Genomic DNA, 27,956 nt, shown 5'->3' with positions numbered 1-27,956 from the left:
AATTGTAATTCAATTAAATAACAATTGAAATCCATTACAGATCACTTCCCTCTGTTGGTTGAGTTGGAAATGTCGCCGACTGCCAACTCGAACTCCAACGGACTCATCGGGCGCAGGTAGCACGCGCCGCGCCGCGCTCGGCGACACCACTAGCCCGCCAGCCACCAGCCACGTAGCCACGTAGCCACCCGGCCACCGGCCACCAGCCACCCAGGCAGCGACCGCGCGACACAACTTTTCATGAAGAACAGTGTTGCTAGTTTTGAAATAGGAACTCTAATGATTTGACACTTCGCGGTTGTGTGGCTGAATGCATGTTTGTAGAAGAAGGGTTTATGACCTTAAGTTGTTTATGGTACCTACATTTTATGGCTATTTGAAGTGTGACCTTTTTCATCTGCAAAAGTAATGACTTTGTTTTTAAGTTGTTATTTTTTGGGTTATCAAACAAAAACTATAACTTTTGACAAATGAGCTTCAGGTCTTTTCGCCATTCTTCTACAGATATAATGACAGTTATTGGCGATTTAACAACAAAAGTGTCTCCATAATCGTATATTCGCCATCTGCTAAGAAAAGTCAGTCATATAACTGCAGAAGTCTACTCTACATTAAAATAAAATTAAAAAATATTTTTCAAAGCGCTAGGATTTGTACGCGGTGTTTGATAAGTACTAGTGAATAGTAATTTAAATAATTAATTACCCAATTTCAACATCTTGACTACTACTTTATCAAAATCGCTTCAATTCTAGCGTTTGGAAACATTAACCGACCAAATAGTATTACCCGGTTTCGGGAACTATAACACCAAAAGTTTGCGAATGTCAACATCTATCTTATTTAGAACAAAGAGTTTCGTGCATAACTTTGAGTAATTGGTCGAAATTTTGCAAAATTAGCTTTCAACTATATTATCTATTGTTAATTCCTGTTTCAAGCCGCTATAACGCGGTTTAATTTCAAACCTACAACACCAAAATATCAATGTTCAGTCTAAAAATAATCTTTACAAATATCAGTAACTAGCTTATGAATCGTTTATGTACAAAATAACTTAGTCTTAAGTACTTACTTAAAATCATCTCATAGTGTACTCAGCGTTGTTTTTGTTATGTCGCACGGTTGACACGGTACGTCTCCCGATCCGACGTTACTTTAATAGTTAGTCTTTTCAAATCGAAGACTGCCACTCTATTTATTATAAACGACATTTTTGCACTAAAATGTTCCAAAAATGTCGCTTAACACAAATAGAATGGAAGCCTTCGAAGTGTATTTTGTATACCGTTGCAGATGATACCGAACGTCGTTTTCTCTTCACTGGACTATTTACTACGTGTAGTTTACTCGTTAGTTCACCTAGCACTTGAAACTGTCTCGAAATTTTGTTTTTTGCTCAATATCTAGACGTTAAAATAACCCTCTGTAGACAGCTTCAGAAGTTGATTAGTTAAAGCAAATTAGATTTTACTATAGTTAAATGAACGAAATATTTTAGAGAAAATATATATTATAATCGATCGTCTCTGTTCAATACCGCTGAATATCGTGCTTTAGAGGTGTCAGGACATGATATATTTTTATATATTATCTTGTAGGCAATATGGACACTGCCAACGTATGATATACCTCGGAGAGTACAAAGCGGAGGGATGTGCGCGAGTGTACAGTGTTATGGACGGTGTACCTCGTGATGTACACTTGTGTACAGCACTATGTACAGTGTTCGTCGTACTGTACACACTCGTGCAGCCACAGCGGCGCGTTGTTGCAACTAGTTAAAGCCTTTACGTTTCAGTGAACAGATTACGGACCCTAGATTAGTATTATATTAGTTAGATGCATGGAAATTTAAACACGAACGCCTTTCACGTTTTTCGGAATGATCGTGACATAGTTTAGTGCGTGACGAATGACAGTGCAATTGTTTATAACGAAATCTGAATAATAAAATTATATAATTGTAATTATGAATATTGATTCAGTAAAATATGAATGAACTAAAATGAGACCTACGCTTATTGTGTCAATAAAATTGTATGGAAGAATAGTAAAGATAAATATTTTTTCAGTCGATTACGACAGCAATTTTACGCTTAGTTTTTCGATGTATTATACTATACAGTTGAGGAATACAATGTAACTCATTAATGTTGTCTGAAGAAAAATAAAAGACCTAAGTAGTAGAGGGCGCCACTCTAGATGTGTCTCAATTTATATCTGCATATTCAATGTATCTGGCGTCGATAAGGTTTTTTATTTTTCACGTATTATGTACCACAGGATTATAATATCATGTTCGAAATTAAAAAAAAATAAAACATTTTTTGTGTGAATGTTTTAAACGTCCATTTACCAATTAGTAAAAATTCCTCCACTGTATAATATTTAGATAATATTTTTGGGATGATAATGCAATGTTCGTGTCTGTGTTGTGGTGTGGGTAGGAGGGAACATTCCCTCTCGCCCTCACTTGTACTGTGAGGATCAGTGAGACTAGAGTTCTGTGTAGGCACGCTTTGTATTTAACTATATCGTGTTGTTTAGACGTTACTGTGCGTTTCGCGATCAATAATGACTATGGAATGCTCTAGAAAGTTCTATGTATAGCTACTTAATTTGAATCTTCGAAGTTCGCTACTAGTGTCTGTGCATACGCGAGGCAGTAAATGGCTGACTTCAGAGGAGTAAAGTTGTATGAAGCTGTGCAGCTTTTGCTTTAAGGTGGCCGATGATCAGGCCAGTTGAACGCCATTAATCAGCTACGAGTTACTTAGTGGTGCATTTAACTTTGAGCATACCATGATATGGTTATGCCGTGTTCGCTCGTCTCGGCGTGTGACGAGTGAAGTCGCAGGTACCGTACGTGTGACGTCACACAACGCGACATCGTTAGTACTTCCAGGGCCGGGTTGTAACATAGCTATCATAAATCTTTAATAATCGAATAGAATATTTGAATTATTTTTGATACTTAATTATCTATTATAAAGTTTTATATAGACCATTGTTAATCTAACACTGCCTACGAAGAACATCACTGGTGTGCAATAAATTTTAGAATATCTTAAGTGATGTGATATAGTGTTGTTTCATAAATATATTACCTGACACGTGAGTCTCTGCGTCGGACAAACAACTTGTTGTCTCAGGCTTCCATCCGAGTACCTGCTGGAGTATGTACACATAGTGATGTTTAGGTTCATTCTATTTTATTTGAATAGGTCTCTGCGTGTCCAATGCAGTCCTTTACAAGAAGTTTGGTGTAAAACTGAAGCAATCCAAGCAATAGTAATTAATAATAGTAGCATTGAATATAAAGACATTGTTGAGTCGGTGATGTCTGCTGAGTGCCTTTAGTAGTGAGGTGCTGAGCGTTGTGTCCACAGCAACAGTTGCATTCGTTTACTTAGCTAGGATCGTGTTCCCCTCTGTTAGAGTCCAGTTGTCCGTTTGTAGGCCGCATTGTTTGACTCCAGTACTACGTAAACTTCTTGCGCGAAGGCTGTCTCACTGATTCGTGAGTGTTATTAAGTGGTTTAGGCATTAGATGGCATTTCTATCGGTATTGTAGACTCGATGACGTTCGGTTCGGTTGGCGCGGTGCAGTCGCGTGGCGTTGAACAAAAGTAGAGCGGCGGCCGCTAGGTCGGAGTTAGGTTTTAATTGTGACAATTGTAGCAACAAACTACTCAGCGAGACTTGTATACCCTCCCTCTATCTTCCTTCCCCGTAAGTTTATTAACGTCTGTCTGCGTATGTAAGTGGAGAGTTGTGTAGCTTAGTGTAAGTCTTGAGTTTTATACGAATGGTCTCCTTCGCGGGTCCGTCGCCGGACGCCCCCCTCCTAGCTGTAAGTAGGTTATGTTATGTGACGATCGAGACCCTCCCCTATTACATGTTCGGATTACGTATCATTGTTACTATTCACAAAATAACTATCGTTAGTCGGTAAGGCGTTTCATTTGGTTCTGTCGAAACAATTCAGTATTCACGTCGTCTCACGAGAGGGCCGATCAAAAATTGCGAAACGATGTTAGATGCATTTTATTTTTAGTTTTAGTAAGTTTTTTAATTGATGTTCCGGGGGCGTCCGACGGTGGCCCGCTCCACTCTAGTAATAGCGGGTATAGCATACTGGCGTAGTACAAATGTTAGTGTGAGTGTCGATGTTAGCGCGGCCGCGTCGCGCCGCTCGGCTCGCTAGTCAGGCGGCGGCGCGGCGGCGGCGGCCCGGCTCGGTGTCGGCTCGCCGGCCGCTTGCGGTCCAGCTCTTGCGCAATGTTCTCGTTGTGAAGCGTTAGTTGTTTCATCGGAATAAGTAGTGATATTTACAAAAAAAAAATCACCTATATTATAAACAAAACTATTTGGACCACTGCATAGTTGTATCTACGCTTATTTTTTGTCATCTCCATTGGAATAATTTGTATCGAATAATTAATTGATTTTGAATATTTTTATTCAGTATATTATATTATTATGACTATTATGTATATCAACGACAGGTGCTGTTGTATTTAATTTTTAATGTTACTAATGTGATTGTGATAGGGATACGTCTCTCTTGTAATCTATCTGATGTATTGTGAAGAAAAATTAAGCCAAATCATAAAAAGGGTATATTGAATTATTACTTTTAGGATAAATGGAGTTAAAATGAAGTTTTATACGAATCAAATTTTACTACTGACGCTGTATAATTTTTCTAAGTACAGTAGATTTAAAATCATATCATGATGATCTTGTTCTAGTACTCGTGTAAATTAATGTAGGTTTAAGACTGTTGAGTGACGCGTTGGAACTGGTTCGCGGCGTCAGAGCACAAACTATCACCAGTCGTTACCTAAGTCTAGCGTATATTAATATCTATTTACATTGCCGCGGAACGGTCTCAACGCACATTATCCAATTTGCCTTCATCGCACGTAACAATTTCAAATGTTAAATTTAAGTTAACATGAGTATTCGAAACGATCTAATGTTTTCTCTTTAAAAATATCCACAAATAGATTTTTAAAATAGTAGTGAGTATTTTTGCATTTACAGTGTTGATATCTTATGAAGCATAATAACTAGGACTACGTACAGTCGACCTCGGAACAATAGCAATACAATAGGACAACAATTATCTGCTAAGATTTGGCTTTACATGATTCTGTATTCTGAGTTATACTTACGCGACAACCATTACTCTATTCGTACAGTCGTGCAGAGCTACGCGCTTGCACATTATTTATTAATTAGTATTGATTGAACAACATGTTTGTAAGGGTGTTCAGCTATACATAGAATGCATATTTCTAAGTTTGTTGAACCGTTACAGAATTGTTCTACTCCATACCAATTTAGAAATATGCAACATTGTACGCCTGAACACGCTCACAGACACGTATGTAAGTTTTATGCAAGTTTTTAGTCTGTTACATAAGTTTCACAGTATTGAATGAAACCAAGAGAACACAACCACGATGCGTAAGTATCGCTTATGAATAATCTAGAGCTTTATTGCAACAAGTTTATCTTATTTGTAGAACATATATGATCTCTTTATTTTTAATAGAATTTTGATGGACATTTTTACTTAATAGTTGTAGCAGTGTGTAGCGTTGAAATAGGAATTTATATCGCACATTACATTTGTTATATTCCACTGTAAGTATATTTATTAATTTACAAAAACTGATGCCATCCAAAATTGTGACAAGCACTTTTTGTTCGTGTCGTTGAAACCTCTCCGCGCTTAATCATTATAGAATCTTTTTAATTACATATTACAATATCGTGCTATTGATTATTCCTTTTGGAATCATTTTTTTATTTGTACATATTTGTATCATATCCTGACTGTCTCTTAGTGTAAATATTCAAACGTTATGTTTGTACAATCCTGTTAGTTCTTCAACGGGAGGCTTCAACGATGCTGCTAAGTTTTGGATAGTGATTCGAATTAACCACGAGAAGCCTTCATGTTGTGTGTATATTTAATTTGTAAATATGTAATTTCGATAACAATTAATGCTAAACAACGAGCGAGCCGTCGCATATTGTCAGCCGTTTGGACTTCTGCGCACACTGAACCCGACAGACACAGCTACGGAACACTTAGCTTCACTTAGTTACGTGAACGCACATTCATGACAGACATTCCACAGGCACCGAATTAGCTCAATATGAAAGACTGTTCGAGACTTATAAAAAAAAGAATATCATGATAATTAAAAATATTTTCTGAAGCACCTTAACGAGTTTACAAAATGTGTTTTATGGTGATTTAATGATAAGATCGCAATGTTTAACTCACTAGTATGTAAGGACAAATGCTTTACGACTCTGTGATAGACAATACAAATTTACCTGAGAGACACCATAGGCATTTATGAGAAATTTAGACGAATCGTCATATGGAAATGGAATGTAACATATACTCTCAGATTTAGAAACGGACACCGCTTGCCTTTGTGAACATCTTTAGGACCACACTGACATTGAACTGATTAACGTTGGATAAGTGAAACACGAATATTTTGACTCTTGATACTCTTCAAACATCACATACACTTGACTCACAGGAACAATCGGTGTTTGTTTCGACTATAAGTGTAATAAAAGATCTATAAAAGTACAAAGCGTATGTGCAGAAGTTCGGTCGCGGCTCGATTCTGTGTTCGAGCGGTAAAGTGCGTACGTATGTGTGTGTGCTTGTATGTGCCGGCTGCGGCAGTTGTTAGTGTGTGCGGCCGCGCGGCCCGCGTCTCGCTGTTCTGTTTGTTGATACATTATGTATATTTGAAGGAATCAAAAATTATAAGATGAATTTTATTCACTCGAGTTTTATTTCACTTTTATTTTACCCCCAAGTGAAAGAGAGGAGAAGGAACGACTAATTATCACCAATATTGCAATAAACCTGTTTATCAAGTCACCTTAACATGAAAATAAATTCAATCCATTTTTATATACACATTTTTATTATTCCTAACATTATATTACACTACAAATAAAACAACTAAATTAAATATACTTGAACACAACATCTTTGAAACTGTCTACGGTCTGCAACTCAAGGGTCACAGGGCACTGGATCCAGTTAGACAGTAGCTCTTCAGTGTAACCAAGGAGGAAGTACATTTTGGTGGGTGACACGGCACGTCTGATGATTGCTGCCACCCTGATGTGGTTGAACTGGCGCTTGATTATGACCTGGAAACCAGAAAGAAAAAAACAATGAAATGCCTACATGTATATTGTATAGAAAGTTCATATGGATTATAAAAAGGTGTGCGTTCGCGCAGCGGAATGTTGTTGAATTTAAAGATTTTAATTATGCAGATAATTAGTGTAAGACGTCCTATAATTGTGTATGGTAAATAAAAATTTGTGTATGCAGCCATTGTGGAGAAATTCACCAAAAACAGATTCCGCTGGGCGAACGTTGGCGAACGTTGTCCTGGCGGAACTTTTTTTAATCCATAGACTTTAGAAGAAAAGAGATGTGTCCGAAAATTAGTGTGTATTTGTGTATAATTGATTATGTATGAATGAAATCAGTGCATGCATAAACTTCGGAGAAATTCAAGTTTCCGCTACGCGAACGTTTGGCCATTAGCTAGTTTTCATATGAAGCGCTTACATAGAGAGCTGAAGATTTTTACATACGTTGTTTTGAATTTGTTTATATTTGTTTAAAAAACAGATTTAGAAAAAGTCGTAGGGTTTAAAAGATAAAAATATAAACGTAAAATACACTTATCAGGTCTTAGTTCTTAAAGTATGCAGTTTGGGGTCTAGATTTTCACGTTTACACAAACCTTGTAAGTGTCTCCAACATGTTGCCAAGTATCAATGATGTTCCGTTAGTAATTAAAAAGTTATAGGATATTTTACCATGAATAGATCACTGTTTACAAAGCAGTCGAATATCACGACGTTCTAAAGGAATTGCATGGTAAAATGTATGCCAATAATTAGTTTAATCATTCAACTATTCACTTGCAAAATTTCATGTCATTAAATTCAGTAATTAAAGAAAGACAATTATAATACTGACGGAGCATCGAAAACCTACATAATCCGGAGCATCGAAATACTAACCTACCAAGTTAACACTTTCGCTGCCCAGCTCCGAAAAGCAATTCCTATCCACATGCCCAAAAATATTTTGTATAACTACACAACAACCCGGTATTCGAGTCCAACAGCGCAATTGTATCGGAACGGGACCCTTATGCCCGAAAACCCGGCGTCCGGGTTCACTTAAGCCCCGCCCACCGAGCGTAGGGCTACCCAAAATAATTTACTAGAATATAATTATTGTGCATTTTTGATCAGAATAAAGAAAATAAATCCCGTCTTGTTATTTAATTTATTATGTTGTTAAAGAGACTATTTTTTTAATTTTAACGTACATTGTTAGAACAGATTTACTTAATATGATTTATCTACATGTTTCTGTAAGCTTTTTTTTTAATCAATACAACGCCGACGTGCTTTGTTTTAACACCTGCATAGGATAACAAAGAAAATAAGTATCTAGTTTTTAGTTTAAATACTCGTAATCTCAAAAAACATGCCGACGCGCTTTGTCATTTTACGGGCCAGAGATAAAGAACCATAAATCTCGTTATTGCACAAAAGGCGATAGATGCACTTTTGTTTTAACTTTAATACAATACTGGAGTGAAGCAATAACTGGATGGAATAATACCAATTTACGTTTTCTAATCCGTTATAAACTAAAGCGATGTTTTTTCAATTGATTTCATTTATTTACTTTTGACAACCCTTACAGCTTACTTAGCTATGGACTCGCTATTCGGGTCCTGGGCATAAGCACATGCATCTATAGCTACACATAGCGACGACTCGGTATTCGGGTTGCGGGCATAAGGAATGAACTATGGTTCGACTCGAATCCCGGGTGCTGGGCATCGAAAGTGTTAAGAACGTTGCTTAGACATATGGCACGGCCGCTTTTTTGTAGCTATCCGAACTTGGTCGGATTATGTAGGGTTTCGATGCTCCGTCAGTATTATAATAAAATTGTCTTTCTTTAATTACTGAATTTAATGACATGAAATTTTGCAAGTGAATAGTTGAATGATTAAACTAATTATTGGCATACATTTTACCATGCAATTCCTTTAGAACGTCGTGATATTCGACTGCTTTGTAAACAGTGATCTATTCATGGTAAAATATCCTATAACTTTTTAATTACTAACGGAACATCATTGATACTTGGCAACATGTTGGAGACACTTACAAGGTTTGTGTAAACGTGAAAATCTAGACCCCAAACTGCATACTTTAAGAACTAAGACCTAATAAGTGTATTTTACGTTTATATTTTTATCTTTTAAACCCTACGACTACCCTACGACTTTTTCTAAATCTGTTTTTTAAACAAATATAAACAAATTCAAAACAACGTTTGTAAAAATCTACAGCTCTCTATGTAAGCGCTTTATATGAAAACTAGCTAATGGCCAAACGTTCGCGTAGCGGAAACTTGAATTTCTCCGAAGTTTATGCATGCACTGATTTCATTCATACATAAATCAATTATACACAAATACACACTAATTTTCGGACACATCTCTTTTCTTCTAAAGTCTATGGATTAAAAAAAGTTCCGCCAGGACAACGTTCGCCAACGTTCGCCCAGCGGAATCTGTTTTTGGTGAATTTCTCCACAATGGCTGCATACACAAATTTTTATTTACCATACACAATTATAGGACGTCTTACACTAATTATCTGCATAATTAAAATCTTTAAATTCAACAACATTCCGCTGCGCGAACGCACACTATAAAAAGAACTAAGAAGGAACCTGCCTTCCTGGTATATTTTCACAACTGTTGAATCAGTTTTTGATAAAAATGAAGACAATATGGGCAGTAATTCTAATCTTGAGTCTGGGCCTCAAGAAACAATTTACTAAAAAGTTCTATTCATTACCCACTACGTGTTTTGAAGATTCTAAAAATTCACAGCCTGTGTGCCATGCGTGGTATTCTTACCTCACTACAAACAAGTCCATGCCACGTGCCAGTCATAAACCTTCGGATGAATTCATCTTCTAATGCTGTTTCAGATCGTCGGAGACCATCTTTTAAACTTGCTGAAAAACAGAATTCACGTGTAAATACTAGTCAAAAAATACATACAAAAATTCATAATTTGTCACTTTGTTGCATAGATAACGCGGTAGCAAAACCCCTAAATTTATGTTTTGCTCTTTCAAATGATTGTAACATTATTCTCATTTGAAGTTTTATTTTTAAATCCTTCATAGGTGTAAAGTAATGTAAATTGATCCCATTTGTTAGTAACTAGTGAAATGTAGACACTGATGCTAAACGCAACTTACAGGTATTCCAAGAGTTCCATGATTTACGATGAGCGATGTAATGAGGAGGGTTCGCCATTTCGTACGTGAGTGGCCTGTCCCGTTTCTTCGTGATCCTGTACTTTCCTGACACCACGCGACATAGCGGGGCAGAAGTGTGAATTTGTGATGCTAGCACAGGTGAACATTTTGCTATTATTCCACTACTACCGAAGCTCGACTGTAAACATAAAAAACAATAAAACAAATCAATCTATATAAAGTTATAAATGTACAATAAAAAGTAAAATCTATTTACTTGAGCAATTCGAATCATAGACGTATTCATATTTGTTTTTATGATTACTTTTTGTAGTGAAATAGTGTTATTCCATTGGATAAATAAGAAATTGTTTGAGGTTAGATTATGGGAAAATCGTGATACTGACACAGTCACTTTGACATTTGTGCGTTTTGTTATTAGCGTATTAATACGTTTTAGTTCTTACGACAAAGCAAATTATAAGAGCGACTATTTAAACATGAATTTATGAAATTATTTAATAATGAACAAGGCCTGGCTATGTGATAAGATTGTTTTAATCAATGCTCGTTGATGTTTCGAAAACAAAGAGTGTTTTATTTGACTGCTTACTTTCAAACATAAGATCAAAATTACCATAGTTTTATGTTTATAACAAGTGCATTATTTGAATTATTTTCATCACCCAATAAAAATATAATTAATTTTCATACCTCATCAATTATAATTACATGATGTTTATCGACCATGTTGTACTTGAATAATGGTTATTTGAATTCATCAGCAATCAAAATTAAAATGCTTTTGCACAGAGATATCAACATTTTAGCGCGGTTCTATACAGTGTTTGTGATTTCACTTTTATTGGCCCGCTACAGTAATGGTAAAACTTTTTTTCTATTTTTTTAATACAATAAGGGGTAATAATGAGATGATGGCTGAAATTAAGATATGGAAGGGAAAAGTTATGATAGTTACGTAAGAAACTAGAATTCTCTTTTTTTTGCACAATCGTAAACAACCTTTTGCTTTGTCCTATGATTATGCTGATATACGAAGTATTCGAAGTAAGAATCTGAACGAAACGAGCATCCCTCATTTTCCACTTAATGGCACTCATATCCAGCATCCCTGTATTGAATACCTCTACTAATTACTGCTACTTATTCAAAAATGCGATATCTTGAAGTAGTTAGGTTAGATTTGACTATTTTTATCAGAATTCAAATGTTGAATAACTTTATAAAATTACTGATTCCTACAGGTAATTTAAGATCTCATATTTTTAAGTAACAGCAATTGTTATAGATATCCAATAAAGCAAAGAAATAGGTGGAGCTGGCTTCATAAATGGTTCTATATTTATATGTAAACAGAGTAAGAGGTTTTGGATTACCTATAGGAGGGTCAAAAGAGGCACCAAGTGGTTCGTGTAATATTACACTCAGCGCTGGCTGGCCAGCTCCTTTGCTTAACGCTGCCGCGTGTCGAGATGTATTATTATAAAATGTTCTGTTCTTACTTCAGCTAAAGATACGCCCACCAATAGCTCTATTAAAAGTATGATTGTTCAGGAAATTATGAAAAAAGTGTCTAACATAACATTGACTGCTTTGGCAAAAGCAGATCCCGAAAAGAAAGAAACAGTTTTACACCAAATAGAACAAAAATTAAGGAAATCTGCGAGAAATATGGGATCTGATGCAAATAAGTATGTGAAATTTATCATGAATGAATTTGAATCTAAGGCTTCCGAAGCTCCGAAAGCACCGAAACGTATTCCAGATGTCATACGGAAAAGCATTAACGTTAGAATGGATGAGAAACCTAAGGCATCCGTTGTCATTGACAGTTCATTAAAAAAAGAAATCATTGCTGATATAGCAAAAAAAATTCAAACTCTCGCTAAAATGCATATGAAAGACGCTAAAACAGTCATAAGTAAGAAAAAAGTTATAGAAAAAATTAAAAATAGAATCATGAATGCGGCTCAGAGTAAACACGCACAGCTTCACCAGAAACATGATGAACTTAAAGCTTACAGTAGTCTCATAGCACAAGGAGTCGAACTATCCATGCAAAAACTGTTAGCGCAAGACAGTGGTAGAAGTGGTAGACGCATGGACAGCCAAGAAGATTTAAAACAACCTTCAGAAGAATTAGGCACTGAAGACAGTAAGCAGAAAAACAATACGGATCTGGAAAATGAAATATTAAAAAAAACCATGGTTGCCATAAATATAGAAGAAATCAATAAATTTAAGAACCTCATATCTGAATCCTTCAATGAAACTTCCATCGATCCGCGCTGTGATGAAATTTTGGAAGATACATGTCTTAGCATACAAGCATTTCATAGAATACCTTGTGGTCAAGGAAAAAGTATACCTATCGAGAATCTTTGTAACGGTGTTGTTGATTGCATGGACAATGTCGATGAAGTTAACTGTACTCGTCAAGGTAAATGCTATCTTAATATCACAATTTCTTATACAACCAATAAACAAAAGTATATAACGGCTTGTCTGACTCTATCTAGTATGTTCGCTACAAGTTTACATCACACACTTTCCTTCGAGTTTTCCTAGTTTAGTCGTTTAGATTTTACGATTTTAGAAGTTTAACATGTCACAAAAATTACAGCAATGGAAAAAGTAAAGAAAGCTACCACAGTAATGTCAGAAATAGCTTCATCTCCTCATCGTCAATGTTTCCCATCAACGGACGGTGGCCTATTTGCAGCACAAAATCAAATTTTACGGGACGTATTACAGAATCAGATGGAGTTCTTAGAGAAACATCTTAATGTGACCTTACAGGAAACACGAAAAAATCCAACAGATGATATTTTTATTAAAAAGGCTGTGACAGATGTAGGTACGATATTGAGTACCCTATCATACGCTCTTGATGGATCCATTTGTGCACATCGCGTCGACCCCGATAATCCAAATGACACTGCCGCTCGTAAGTATAATGTTATAGAACTAGACGAACTAGAAGAAGAACCCAAGGCACCCAATTGGTCACCGAAGTCGTGCACTTGTAAAGGACAGTTTTGCAAAGACCCTTCTTGTGAAGATCCCTGTAAACGTATTTGCTGGCAGAGGTACAGCTTGAACCACTGGTCATGTCAAGCTACTAATAGCGCCACTAGCGTCTCCTTAGATGTCATCTGTGATGGCAAACTGGACTGTTTCGATCAATCTGATGAAAGTTATTGTGCAACAGGTACGAACATGTTCATTTATTTTAATTCTTTGGCTATACTTAAATAAGGCTTGTTTACATTACCTGCCGGAATATTATTTGTTTCAGATGCCAACGGCTTGAAATTTGAAGCTTTGAAAAAATACAGCACTTTACTAGATCTACTGACACTAAAATCTAAATCATACGAATTCGTCAAAAGCCGAAATAAACTGGTTGCAATGCATGCTTTAGTTCGTCAGCTACAGAAACATACTATTAAGACAAATGTTAATAGAGAAGTTGTAAAGACTCTTAGAGATGAAGCTTTTACGATGCTTGTCTCAATATACGATGATGTGTTAGAAGCTGGTAATTTAGGAGGATTAGAAGATTACTATATAATCTTAATGTCAATCAGCGAACTGTTGGTGGATGCCCTAAAACGTTCTAATACTGGAAATGAAATTCTGATACCCGCGGATGGGTGTTACTGTAGAGACGGACTTTGCGCTCTACGCAGGTGTAGCAAGAATTGTGTTCAAGCTTGTTTAGCGGAACCCTCACTAACCCAGTATCCATGTGGCTATAAAAACATATCTGTCCCAATTGATGCTATTTGTAATGGAAAAGAGAACTGTCCGAATGGACGAGATGAAAAGGATTGTAAAAAAGGTGAGCTATGATGAGCAATGGAAAACTAGAACATATTGTTATGCATTAAGTACATTACGAAATTGTTTTGCAGACGTTTGTCGAGGACATCACCTGGTCGTACTGCGTCATAACATACAACATGTAGGAGTGAAACACAGGTCATCAGTTTTGGGCGAAGTCCTCGACTCATGGAAAGAAAAGGTAAACTGAGCAATACGAGCTTATTCGGCCATTAGGTTTAAACCATAATCAAACTAACGTACCATAGGAACTACTGCGCATCTGGACAAAAGTTCTATAACCTTCCTCGATACCTACATAGGTTTAAGACATCGAAAGAATTTTCAAATCGGTCCTCAGATTAGCGCATTCAAGCAAACAATCAAATTCGTCTTAAAATATTAGAACCTACCAGCTTTACATTAGGTAGGTTAATGATGAGCTTCAATTTCTAGGTGTCAGCGGCACTGTTCGTTGCTGAAGCTACTCAGAGGCCGAATCGTACTTCAATGGTTGAAATTATGAGGCGTGTCCTCCACGACCTCGTGATGGCATTCGCATCAATGGAAGACTCCAGGAAAGCTCATTCCGAGGTCGCACTCAAAGAATTCATAGCTATAGCTAATATAGTGATGCAGACGTTGAAAACTTGTGTATATTAAACTTTGTTTATGATTTAAATGTGCATTTTCCTGACCCAGCATTTACAGGACGATAACCCAAACTTATATCAACCTTATCATTAGACTGGTTCTTTTAAGAGTGTTTCTAAAATAGATTAAACATCAGACAAGTCTCAAGCCATAAGAAACCTACATAGAATACTAAAATCAAAAGGCCACCTCGACTTCATTTTTTTTCAATCATTTCCTGAAATTAATTCGCAATAACTAATTACAATCAAATATATTGCCAGAGACATTTGTTACTCAGTAGGTAACTGAATCACAATTTCTTTTTAAATCAACGTGTCGATTTGTTATCAAAGTGCAGGACCACCTCGTTATCAGCGCGTAGCCCTAATGAGTCACATTTGTATTAAAATACCAGCAAACTGCGAAGACGAGGCAGTCACTTGTGAACGAGAGCACTGAAAACATGGCAGGTGAGTTTACGAGATAACACGTGATAAGATATCTAACAATGATAACAATACTTGCTAGAATGTACTGTTCTTTAGTAATTTTACGCTTATTTTACGCAATTTCAATCTTATAATTTTAAACAAGGTGTTTTTCGTCATGTGACTGAAAGCGAGCGAAAGTAATTTCGTTGAACGTCTCCAAAATTTGTGATAATTGTTTTTCTTGCAATTAATCTTATTTCAGACGATTTTAAAAATAATTAAAATATGTTAAACGAGTCACGTCATTTGAAATGTTAAATTGATAATTTTGGAGGCGTTTTACAATTTGCATTACCTAATTAGGTTATTGAATTTGAACAGATGGCTTTAGTGAACTCGATAGCACTTTAAAACCATGCTTGTAAATTGAAAAAGAGAGAAATTGTGTTCTTGGTTTCCTAAGATTTGATGATAACATGGTATTAATAGTCTATATAAATACAAATGTATTAAAGGAGAAGGTTCTGGAAGATAATATTTCAAGTGCGCCAACGCTGTTTCAATTGTCATGTAAATAACTCACGCGCAGTGCTACAGTAGTTATATTTCAAAGTAAACAATGCAGCTACAAAATGAATTGTACACTTAAGATGAGTCTGCAGTGCTTTATGAAACATAAATCTATTTACTCATAAATCACATAAATCTATTAATTTTAAATACGTGGCAATAATGGTCTTCTTAGTACTCATCTTATCAGAACATTGTGTATTAAAACATGATATTTATTGATTGTCTTGTCATTGAAGATAAGAACTGAAATATATCTAACTAAAATTATGGGCCTGTAGCCAATTAAAAGCCGATAAAACATTACAAAACAATGAAGTGGAAAGTGTGTGTGGCCCTGAATACCCGTATCAGAAAATATGCTTGTTACCGTACCGTATTACAGTTACTGCGTTTTTCGTATTGGGTCACGTGAAAAAAACAACATAACATGTGCCTTTGTACAAATTTAAACTAATTAAAGACGTATTTTTTGAAGGTTTTTAATTCTTATGTTATTAGAATTGAAAGGCCAGTTTGGAATGCCACAAGGAACGATAATAGGCCTTATAATATTTTTAAACAAATAAGGAAAAATGTTTATCTTCGATAATATACGTTACGCCTTAAAGCAATTTATAGCTAAAACTGATTAACCCTGCGATTACTCACGGTAGATAAATACGTTTATAGAAGGATATATCGAACACTAATACAATACCTGTATCTAATCTACAAGAACACGGTATTTTTCAACGATAAACAATAAAGTGTAATGTATGTAGGTACTTTGAGATCGAATATTGTCGTTTTCACACTTTATATTATTTATAGTCTAGGCACCTTTTAAATAAAATCTACAAACATTAAACAGTCTCGGCTAGGAGGAAAACTCGTCAAAGATTTTCTTATGTCATATACATATTTATTTATTTATTTATTTTTTTATTTATTATTTCAAAAATGTACAGTTTTAAAATAAACATTTTCCCACAAAACCGGTTTATCGGTTTGACTGTGGGTGATGAGCCGCATTGTCTTACATAAACTTATATAAATATACATTTATAATTTTTTTAAACTACTACAATATATATTATAATGGTATTACGCTACTCAATTATTTTATGAAAATACTTTTTTAACTTAACTTTAAAGAGTTTTCTATTATTTTCTTGTCTGATGTCTGCCGGTAAACTGTTGAGCACATATGGTACACGCTTCTTTAGAGTTCTATCACCAAAATAATTATGAACCCTTGGAACATTATATTTACCGGCAGGCATAGACCGTGTATTGTATGTATTTGATACAATAGATAAGTCATGCTCTTTCCTGCCGTGCTGATTTATGGCTAAGAGATATCTATGTTTTAAATGAACCGGTAGGATGTTACATATTTTAAATAACTTCTTGTAATCACCTTTGCAATTTAATTTGGTCTTTTTTGTAACTAGTAACTTGAGAAATCTTATTTGTAATGACTCTATTTTATTAATGTAAGTTTTAAAGGTTAGGCCATAGCTGTCAAGAGCATAACTTATTATTGATTCAACTAAGGATAAATACAGACTTCTTAAAATATTTATAGGAACTTTGTAACTTAAATGATAAAACTTACTAAGCAATATTCTTAACTTATTACAAATATAATCTATATGACAAGACCATGAAAAACTTTCATCAATTTTAACACCGAGATATGTAACAGAATTAACAGCTTCAATAGGCTTGCATTGACAGTTTTTCAAATCATTATGAAAGCATGAGTATTCATGAGTTATTAGTGTAGGAGTAGAAATAGACAGGTGTGTGTATGGTGATCTAATGACGAGAAGTTTGGTTTTATCAGCGTTTAAAATGATCCCATTGTCATGTGACCATTTGACTACCGCATCTACGTCTCGTTGGATTAGCTGACAAGTTTCTTGGATGTCGGTTCCGGCGCGGAGTATGCAAAGATCGTCTGCGTACATGTATGACGAGCAATGACGCAGCACTCCGCATAGGCTGTTGACATGCATGAGGTAACAAATAGGACCACATCCAGATCCTTGAGGTACCCCGCTCCGTACCGTCACACTGTCACTGAAAGTATCACTCACCTTTACACGGTAGGAGCGCGCTGTGAGGTAATCACTAAACCATTTGTTCAGTGGTTGTCTCACACCGCACTCCTCCATCGCGTTAATAAGGGTATCTTTTTGTAAAGTATCAAACGCTTTCTTATAGTCGAAAAATATAGCTATTACAATTTTTTTATCTTCTAAATAATTATTTATTTCATCAGTAAATTCAGATAACAGTGTACTTGTACTTCTGCCTTTTAGAAATCCGTGTTGACATTTGTTAATAATATTATTCTGTTGTAAATATTTTCCTAGTTGAGTGACTATGCATTTTTCCATGATTTTATCTATGCTTGACAATATAGCTATGGGTCGATAATTGGTTATGTCTTTGAAGTTTCCTTTTTTGTGTATATTTATGACAGGTAGCTTCACAGCTGACAGTAGGTACAATACGTAAAATAATCATGGAACTAACACAGGTGTTTACGAAACGTAAGAAGTTAGGTCGGCCGTTCCAAAGAGTGGGTCCTATGGAGAAGAACAGGCATAAAACTCCATAGTATTATTACCTTACTGCTCTGTAGCATACATTGAACACAGGGCCCCTCTAAAATTAGATACTCTCATCATATTTGCACAGCTTATCATAGTGTCAAAAAATAATACATAATTATTTTGATTCATCATTACAAACCTATAATCGACCACACATTAACAAATTAATTTTCCGATTAATTATGATAGCAATGCGGTCAAATATCATCAGTTTTGATAATATTTACATTAACATGAGCTAATGTATCAATATGAATCAGAAAACCATCAACAAAATACGTGGCAAATTGGCAAACAGTAGTTTAAGCCGTTATAATTATGTGATTAGCTTATAATAACTGTACTTTGCTTTCCCTAACTTGAGAATGAACCAATGCATCATTGTGCAGATCGTACGCCGTATTATGGTTGGGGCGCCCCACCACCCCATGGCTATCCTCCACCGCACGGTCACCCTCACCCCATGTACCCGGGTCAACCCGGGGTAGTGTTCTACCCCGTGCACCCCGCGTACTTCTACCCCTACCCTGGTGGGCAAATGCCTCCGCCTCCCGATGGCGGTGAAGTCACTGTGGTCGATAACTCAGAGCCTGAATTGCCCGGAGAAACTGTCGAGTTGCCGTGGAGTAAGTCTGGATTGGGTTCCCGGAGTTAGCACCTTCTGCCATGTCGTTAGGAGTACTATTTTAATCAATATATCCGATATATCACGCATTTAGAACAGAAATTCCATCGTACCATTAATCACATTAATCTAATCCGGGACACTTTAGTTTTATTGATAAAGGCAACTGATATAATAATTTGGCAATGTCTCGTTGGAAACGGATACTATGAAAGATTGTATTGATAAGCGTACTTGAAAGCTTGTTTATTTTCCTTGTAGAAATTGCTCGCGTTCTCATCAACCGTAGATTCATTGAAGGTGTTAACTCCGACTGCCGCTTGATTGTATCGTACGCCATGTGTGGGCCAATCCTCTTTATGGTGACCTTCCAATCCAGACTTACGTCTCACCGTGTCAGTGTACGAGTGTCTAATTAGTCTTTGGAATTTGAACTTCTCACCAATATTGAGTTTTGGCCGTAGCTTCTGTGTTGTCAAGATTTCATGATTGGTCATTCGCTATCATACTATGTGTTCTTCTTTCTGGGTGTATTTTATTCGGGGAATGCGCTATTTAGTCTCTATGTCGCCATATTCTATGACTTAATCACATTCTTGTATTATATCGTCTTTCTTCTTCATCATTTGTGCCATATTTTTGCGTAGTATCATGCACTTTCTAAACGTAATTATAGTTCGGCCATTCAGAGAATGCGTTCCTGACACGTCGCGATTGAACTGACGACGTAACTTTGCAATGGCGTTGCAGTTACGATAAAAATATTTTTGCTGGTTGTTTACCGTTTTAACAATTGAGGAGCATTAAAACAACATTATTATATCAATAATCAATGAATGTAGTTACGTCGTCAGTTCAATCGCGACGTGTCAGGAACGCATTCTCTGACTGGCCGAACTATAGTTCAGTCATACGTCTTATATGTTTATTTTCACAAATCGATAAACTACTTAGTTTACTGTTTTGTTGAAACTTCACAAAAAAAAAAACGGTGCTAAACTCACTTTCACTGACTGGGTACTCCTTTATCATACTTGCAGTCATTAAATTAACCTTGTCTTCATCTTGCAGGTACATACCGTTGGGTCCCCGCATGCTTGAGCCAGCGCTCCATCCCCCCCGGCGCGCTGCGCGTGGGCACCGATGTGGACGGAGACGAGATCTACGCCGGCAGGGCTCCCCATGAGGGTGACATCCTGCCCGCCAAGGTCATCCCCACCAAGAACGCCTGCTACGTTTGCTGGGGTGGCGAGGAGATCGTCAAGGATCAGTTTGAGGTTACTATCCTTATCATTTCCATGTATATGATAAGTTTTTGCTGATGTGGTTAGAATAATGAATTGGTCAGACATAAGTGGGACCAAAATCGGTATTGTCATTCGGTATTGGCACAGTGTTTACTTCAGAAAGTCTTTACAGAATTCAGAAGCCAAAGTCCTTACTTAGAAAACTAATCAATAAACTCAACAATAAATATTAACCGTCCAAATCCTCGTTTCCAGGTGCTAGTCCCCGCGATGTTCTCGTGGCAGTTCTCCACTGGTGGAGAGGTTCCCCCCGGCGCAGTAGCCGCGGGTGTCACCGCTGACGGCGAGAAGTTGTACTACGGAAGAGTCACACATGACGGATGCACCACTCCTGGCAAGGTATGCATGCTTTGCACCTTATTATTAAACGTATTGCTTTTACTATGAGGAATTTTATTATTATTTCTTCTGCTTGATGATATACCTAGATTTACTTTATAAAGGATTATTAAGGATAATTTTATTGGATGCGAAATCAAGGTTGTATAAATGTTTTAAATGCCACTTAATATTTTCATCTGATAGGAAGACCAAATCTTCCATTGTTTTGCCATAGACAAACGGGTGATACCAGTGACACTGGTGGTGTCTCTTACAATTTTTTTCTCTGCATAATTGCATATCGATTTTCAAAAATAAAATACCTTTTGAGGGCACCAAATCATAATATTTTATTTGAATTTCCAGATCCAGTCTAGTCACGGCGTCTGCTACTACCCCTTCGGTGGCGAGGAGAGGAGCTCAGCCGAATACGAAGTCCTCGTCCTCATGTAAACTAACATTATCATTATTTATACTGTAAAAATATAAAGTAATAATCGTTAATTCTACCCTAGATACTATGAAAAAAAGTCTATTTTTCAACTTGCTCAAAATCAGGCGTTACATTTTCTTATATGATTAAAAGTACACTATTATTATTATTTAATGAGTACGTGGGCAGTTTACATAAGCAGAGATCATTTTTTTATTATGAAGTTTTAGAATAAGTCGTTATACGTAGATATGTGTGACTACAATACGTTTTGTCGTAGACTGCTATACCTAAGTAAATAAAGATTTTATCGTATATATTTATATTTTTCTTTAATTTCATAACCCTCACATTGTATACTTCGATAGTATTTATTACCTCATTTATAAATCATGGTGTAGAAATAGGTAGCTTGATATTTTTTCAACTAAATAGATTATTTAACAAAATCTGGGTCAAAGTGTCACATATCTTCTCTACTACTTATCTTATACCTGCTCTACAGTGCAGTTTTCAAGTGTTTTAAGTATCGATAACGTACGTATCTTATCTATATTAAATTCAGTGTTTGTGAATCAATACCTACTAAGATGATACTCTTTGAAAACAGCTTCTTTAAAATTTCAAAAATTACAGGTTTGTAAGATCGTTAGCGAGCATAACAGCATTCTCAATGCTCTCTCTCTCTCTCAGTCAAATTATCATTCTTACTTGATAATAACCATAAAACTCATAAATAAATACTCATTTGTAAGGTTACAGCAGCCCAACTATATGATAATTAAACTTGAGGAAAAGTTACGGCTATCTACTGTATCTAATTAGACATTTCTTACATGTTTTTCAAAAGAAATTAGGCCGCTTGTTTTGATATTGGTTAATCGAGAATCGGGAAAAAGTTTTTTAAGTATGTGCAGCAGTTTTTGTATAACCTTCGATTATGCCTCTATTTGTACAATAGTTATCAATTCAAATACCTATAAATAAATTCAAATATGCATATAAAATCAACGTAATTTCCACTTATAATTCAATCATATGATTTGCAAGGTAACCCAGTATGAGACGAGATATCTATAATCACATGAATGGTACACGATGAATCATTGTAGTGGGACAACCTGCAGGCGCGTGCGCACACTATTTGCATGCTACAGCTCATTCCGTCATAAGTCATCGAGGAATCCGCGCGTCTATTTTGTTTACCAACAAATTCGACCCGCTATAAATCAGTTGTAAACAAAAAGTGCTCAGTTTTAAATTAATAAGTTTTTATCCTGAACATCTGATCGACCATGAAGGCTGTTGTCGGTTTTGTGATGCTCAGTAAGTATTGTTTTTATTTAATTGTTTACTTCCTTAGTAGTAAATCTAAAGCCGGTACTTTATGTAAGGCTTTTAGTATTATTATGAGACATACGAGGTATCTTTAATTGTTTAATTAACATTCTTTACCTCTGCTATTATGATTATTTCTTCTCATAACTACAATAAGTACGATCTTCAAATAATTTAAGGCAAGCAACCAGTTTCTCTTACATTTGACCGCAATATGATATTGTAACCACATGTCGTCAAGTATATGTGGTTTGGAAACACCAACGTTGATGCAACTATCGTAGGTACAAACACCGTCCATATGATATTTGCATATGGCGTAAGCTATGCAGATGACAATAATTGACTGATTACAGCAACATATTACAGTCGTCTTATCGACTCAAACCTGGAAAAGTGTTTCCATTTTTTTCTGTAGTTTTAATGTAACTGACCAAAACGAATTGCCAGTATGGCCTCGTTCTTCCACCAATTAATAAATCTGAAAATATACCATTGGGCATCCATAATTTAATGAACCATGCATAATCGGCACTTTCACTGATTAAAGTCGCACATAGCAAATAGATTTTAATTTACATTGCGCAAATAGAGTGGGAAATTTAATTGAACTAGCCAATGTTAGGTATATGATATATGTTCCTACGCAGAATCCAAGTTAATAACACATAAGCAATAAGACGTTTAAAAGTTTAATGAGAAAAGAGATTAGATCTAGGATACAAGTGAATGAGGAAATGATAAAGTCGATAGACATTAAGGGACAGATAAAGGAAAACAATTATAATAAAAACGTTGCATATGACAGGGAAGAAAGTAAAATACTACTCTGACACTTAATGAGGAAGGGAAACATTAAGAAGGATAACATTTATATACCTATGTTAACGCAGCCACGCTTGACGCCTGAGCCATTGTTTGAAGCTAGGGCTGATACGATGACGATGATCTGATAAGCTTAAAAGGAACAAGTGAAATGTCGCGTAAGGAGGCTACTGTTACATAAGTTGATGATAATGATTATATTGAGATTATAATGATCTATGAAGAAGGAGAAAACAGCTGTAGCTCTCTGCAAACGATGAAACTCGTAGAAGTCGTAGACATACTGAAAATAATTACAGTCAATTTTCCATTACGTTAGTTCTGGATTAAGCATTTGATTGCTTGATTCGTATCAGAATCAGTTACTAAGTTCAGGGTAGAAAACGTTATAGTTTTTAGATTGCCGTTCAAATAAATAATATATTATACTCATTTTCGGCCTGTCATTTTGAAGAATGTTGTTATCTTTTACTTTAACGGGTTTCAAAAAGTTTTTGTCCTTACTGAAATATATTTATCTCTGTGATAAGTTTACGCTGACGATGTTAATTCCTGTTTCTAGTGCTGGGTGCGGTATGGACCGACATGGCTGGTGAATGTGACATGGCAAGCTTCTATACGGAGCTGGGCTGCACTCCGGTAGCCAGAGAGGATGGCGGTCTGTGCCCTGAAGCGTTCACCTGTCCTGATCTACATCCAGACCCTACGATGTGTTACTACAAGTAAGTAAAGATATAAATAAATAGCATGTGGTATATTGTCAAGTGCGAAACTTGAAGACTATTGAATCGGTGCAGACATATAACTAAGTATATGTATAGTAAATGTGAGTGAATGTCTTTTTTCCGGGTGGATGTTGATAGAAGATCAATGAGACGAACGACACAACGGGAAACATTTAGATCTCTCAATGGATAAGCATCCATCCTGCTCACGTTTCGGAGCCCTTTTCTATAAAAGATTAATAGCGGCCTTCATAGAAGTTGAATTATATTACATTAATAGTTGATATTAGAGCCAAATTGGGCATTACAAAAGCCTTGCTCCATTTTCCAAAACGGAACTATTGACTCATCATTACAGACAGCCTTAAGACGTCAAAAAAATCCAACAATGCGACATTGTGTGTTGTTTGTAAAGAGTAAATCAGCACCCACTCAAGTGGCGACCTCGTAGAATACCCCGAAGCACCCAGCAGTGAAATATGACAAAAAGACGATGACCTCTCGCGTGACCGTCGTCTGCGCAGGGAAGTACGGCGACCTTGCGTTTGCGCCGGTGACAATTTATTCTGAATTTTTAATAAATAGATTATATTCTATGCCTTGTAAGGTGACGACTGATTGGACTAATTGATACCTATAGTAGTTTCTTCGTCTTAGATCCATTTGGCTATAAACGATAAAACATCTTGTTGATTCATTTTAATTATTTTTTAATGTAAGTCTCCTATAATACGTAGTTATGTATTGTATGTACGTACCACCTAATTCAGCCTTCGCCGAGGAAAGGGAAAGTTACGACCGCGATGAAATTAACGGGATACCAAAAATTACATTTAAACTCGTAATTAGTTACGCGTTCGGGAATTGTTTAAGAGACTTGGCAACATATATTAAGTAACTCATACTTAATCATTTGCTTCGCCGAATTTCGGTACTTTGCTAAACAGAATTGAAAATATTTGAACAAACAACCCTGTTTCACCAAAGTACTTATCAAAACAATCGTAAATAAAACAAAGGGCGTCAAACTTCTTAACAATCCTTCACGTAGTTTCTTAACAGCCAACATAATTGTCTATTCCAGAGGCGTCTCCTACGGTGACAGGTCCCCCATACCACAATCGCTGATCAAGAACCCGTGTTCCCAAGCCTGCAGCTGCAGCGTGTTTTCCGGGGAGCCACAGTTCAATTGCGCGGCCGTCGACTGTGTGGAGACGTTTGACAACGATATGCAGCAGCAATGTATCAACACTTTTGAGGTAGACTCGTGTTGCAGCGTCGGCACTGTCTGTGGTAAGTTGAGCGGCAGATATCTGATAGTTTAAAGTAATAGGTGATGTGACTCAATTTGTAAGTGGATTGATAAGGTGTTTTAAGTCCCTTTAGGGACTTACAACTCTATAGCTAACGGGGTATCCTAGAGTACCTATTTAAATCTAAGTCGTCAGTCAATACGTGAAGTATACAAAATATGCTTAAGAATATCGTGGTATCGTGAGCGTGCCAACTTATCAACCATCATTTTCATAAAAAAAATTGTACACTTTTCATAATACAATTTGCAATACACTTTTAACAATGCACTTTTAGCTTTATGTGTTTGCAAATGTGCAAAAGTAAAGAACAAGGAAAAGTCAAAACCGTTACATCACTTTTATTTTTCATCTGTACCTAAAGAACGGTCACATTCCTGAGAAGGAGTTACCGACACATTAACACAGTGGGTACCATCTACGGTAACTAAAAACAAAACACAGTAGGTAACTTATGAGTTCATCAAACGTAATTAATTTTCAATGAACATTAACAATGCACCGGTTCTGTCGATACGAATCAATTGCTTGTTAATCAGGCTTATTTTTAGATGACATACTATTTAATGTGTTTGAGCTATGGAACACAATGGAAGGTTCCATGTAAGCGGTCGTAAACACCAGCGCAATGGCAGGATTACTCGTCAACGATCTATTGTGGCTCGATAATGATGATACAATCTGCTTCCACGTATTGCGATAGATTATATTAATAAACTAGTTGTTTTACCGTGGTGATCCTCACATACTGAAAGAAACAAGAACATAAATTCTTACACACATAATTCTCACACCTATGGACATACCAGTTATATACTTTCCGAAAAATGCAACATAACGCGAATAAAACTTCTTAAGGACGTGTTGACAATGACAAGTAGATTTCCTTGACTTTAGGTTGTGACCTCTTATGGGTCATAAAAATTTGGTTTTGTTGTCATAAAAATGTATCAAAAGACATTGAGAGCTTCGCAAAAGTATGCTGATTTCCTTGTAAATGTGGTTTTTAAAGATTCTGGGTAAAAACCTTAATGAGATATTGTGACCTCAGAAATATACGTATTTTCGGTAAAACCGGCAAGTGGATCCGCAAGTGTACGGTTGATCACTAACTATACCCATCTACTACCTACCCTAAAATGTAAAGATTTCATGCGACAAATTCTCTTTTCCAGGCAAAGACGCGATAGCTCAGCTGAAAACCTGCGAGGTGGATGGCCAGACGTACCGCGAGGGTCAGACCTACCAGCCTAAGAACACGCGCAAGACGTGCGTCTGCACCGCTAACTACAATGCGACTGACGATGCGGCTTACTGCAGGACTATAGACTGCGGCATAGAGATCCACTACCAGTCAGATTTGGTGCAGAACTGTGCTCCTGTGTTCCCCGGCAATATGAGAGGTTGTCCTATTGGATTTGAGTGCCGTAAGTTTTTTAGTTTAACATTGTTTTATATTTTTCATTGTGGGAATATTTAAAGCAGCCTGTGACTCTACTTTCTTGTAAAGATGATGGAATATGGTGTAGAGATTACCAGCATTACTGAACTACGGTTCATTTTTTCAACCCCACCTTGGATACTCTCAGAATGAAAGACACATTACATATGTATGCCTCATGTTAACACGACGATGTAGCTAGTCAGTTGTAGAAAACAGCTCTTATTATCTTTTGACACAGTCGTGAGGACTAGACATTGTGCATTAAAAAAAATATTTTCTTTCTTTTTCAAAATGTTTGTACTAATTATTTTTTTTCTTTACAGCATCCGAAAAGACCAAAGTAGTCCGCGGTCTCAACATCCGCAACTTAACAGCACAATGCGTGTTCGGCAACAGCACCCTGATCGTGGGTGACGAGGTAACAGTCGAGGATACCTGCACCAAGTGCACCTGCAACGTGCCTCCATTCGTCACCTGCATGAGGAAGAACTCCTGTGACTCTACTGTTCAGTAGCTTTGAGTAATGGTCTTTAGAATGTCTTGTGAAGATGAAGTTGTGTGTTGAAATGTGAGATCTGGTTGACTGATTTGATGTTGAAGTATAAAAGAAATATTATTTTATTGTAGCTGTTGTTTTTTGGAAAGACATGTCTAGTCGTGGTAAAAGACATGGCACAAATGAAACAGATCGCTAAATAAAATGGTAACCAATGTTTTTATGTAGAAAGGAAACGAATTTTAACAAATATATTATTTTATTGTTTAATACATGGCTTAATACGAAGAATATTTATTGAAATTGTAAATAAGTGGTACTTTATACTTAATTAAACTTAGACATAAAATCGAATGTAGGAATCACATGACATTTTTGTTTACTTTAAATAAGGATATTTACATTATGTACAAGTACACAGCCTAAGAGGACCTTTGTAAATTAAAATTAATATAACAATTATTAATTATGTTTTTAAACTATGTTGTGACGACTTAATAATACTTAAAATTAAGTACTTAATAGTTTAATAAAATCTTGTATTATATTTGAATCACATTATAGCGAAGTTTATTTAAAAAATACTTATTCATAATTTTATTAGTAGCTATGTGTTTTATTTTCTATTCTACATAATATGTAAGGAAATAGGTACTTCGTTT

General features: G+C 36.1%; 6 protein-coding genes across 6 annotated transcripts in view; 4 read left to right on the top strand and 2 right to left on the bottom strand.

The window, feature by feature from the left end:
- Positions 1-6,825, top strand: part of LOC124634258 (CCR4-NOT transcription complex subunit 6) — a 151,213-nt gene extending 144,388 nt beyond the window's left edge. Inside the window, exon 12 of the mRNA XM_047169725.1 lies at positions 41-6,825. Coding sequence (XP_047025681.1) covers positions 41-120 — 80 coding nt within the window. The 3' untranslated portion in view covers positions 121-6,825. The remainder of the gene's footprint in view (positions 1-40) is intronic.
- Positions 6,826-6,955: 130 nt separating this feature from the next.
- On the bottom strand, positions 6,956-10,814 carry LOC124634264 (28S ribosomal protein S24, mitochondrial). Its single transcript, XM_047169732.1, has 4 exons — positions 10,656-10,814; positions 10,379-10,577; positions 10,029-10,129; positions 6,956-7,206 (listed from the first exon to the last, which is right to left on the bottom strand). Exons 1-4 carry the CDS (start codon positions 10,683-10,685, stop codon positions 7,018-7,020), a joined length of 519 nt encoding a protein of 172 aa, XP_047025688.1. The 5' UTR covers positions 10,686-10,814; the 3' UTR covers positions 6,956-7,017.
- Positions 10,815-11,026: 212 nt separating this feature from the next.
- Positions 11,027-14,887, top strand: LOC124634265. The gene is made up of 6 exons (XM_047169733.1): positions 11,027-11,262; positions 11,907-12,839; positions 13,023-13,610; positions 13,698-14,243; positions 14,317-14,426; positions 14,681-14,887. The coding sequence occupies exons 1-6, from the start codon at positions 11,127-11,129 to the stop codon at positions 14,885-14,887; spliced, it is 2,520 nt and encodes an 839-aa protein (XP_047025689.1). The 5' UTR covers positions 11,027-11,126.
- A 313-nt stretch (positions 14,888-15,200) lies between these two features.
- On the top strand, positions 15,201-21,476 carry LOC124634263. The gene is made up of 5 exons (XM_047169731.1): positions 15,201-15,330; positions 18,857-19,093; positions 20,164-20,369; positions 20,595-20,738; positions 21,087-21,476. The coding sequence occupies exons 1-5, from the start codon at positions 15,324-15,326 to the stop codon at positions 21,171-21,173; spliced, it is 681 nt and encodes a 226-aa protein (XP_047025687.1). The 5' UTR covers positions 15,201-15,323; the 3' UTR covers positions 21,174-21,476.
- LOC124634260 lies at positions 16,778-18,312 on the bottom strand. Its single transcript, XM_047169727.1, has one exon. The coding sequence runs from the start codon at positions 18,246-18,248 to the stop codon at positions 16,953-16,955; it is 1,296 nt and encodes a 431-aa protein (XP_047025683.1). The 5' UTR covers positions 18,249-18,312; the 3' UTR covers positions 16,778-16,952.
- Positions 21,477-22,252: 776 nt separating the features above from the next.
- On the top strand, positions 22,253-27,900 carry LOC124634262. Its single transcript, XM_047169730.1, has 5 exons — positions 22,253-22,479; positions 23,879-24,038; positions 25,126-25,334; positions 26,530-26,781; positions 27,122-27,900. Exons 1-5 carry the CDS (start codon positions 22,449-22,451, stop codon positions 27,310-27,312), a joined length of 843 nt encoding a protein of 280 aa, XP_047025686.1. The 5' UTR covers positions 22,253-22,448; the 3' UTR covers positions 27,313-27,900.
- The last annotated feature ends 56 nt before the right edge of the window (positions 27,901-27,956 follow it).

Source organism: Helicoverpa zea, chromosome 11 (genome assembly GCF_022581195.2).
Source record: "Helicoverpa zea isolate HzStark_Cry1AcR chromosome 11, ilHelZeax1.1, whole genome shotgun sequence".
Classification (NCBI taxonomy): domain Eukaryota; kingdom Metazoa; phylum Arthropoda; class Insecta; order Lepidoptera; family Noctuidae; genus Helicoverpa; species Helicoverpa zea.
The sequence above is the reverse complement of the archived record's forward strand: the minus strand, read 5'-3'. Positions and strand labels throughout refer to the sequence as shown.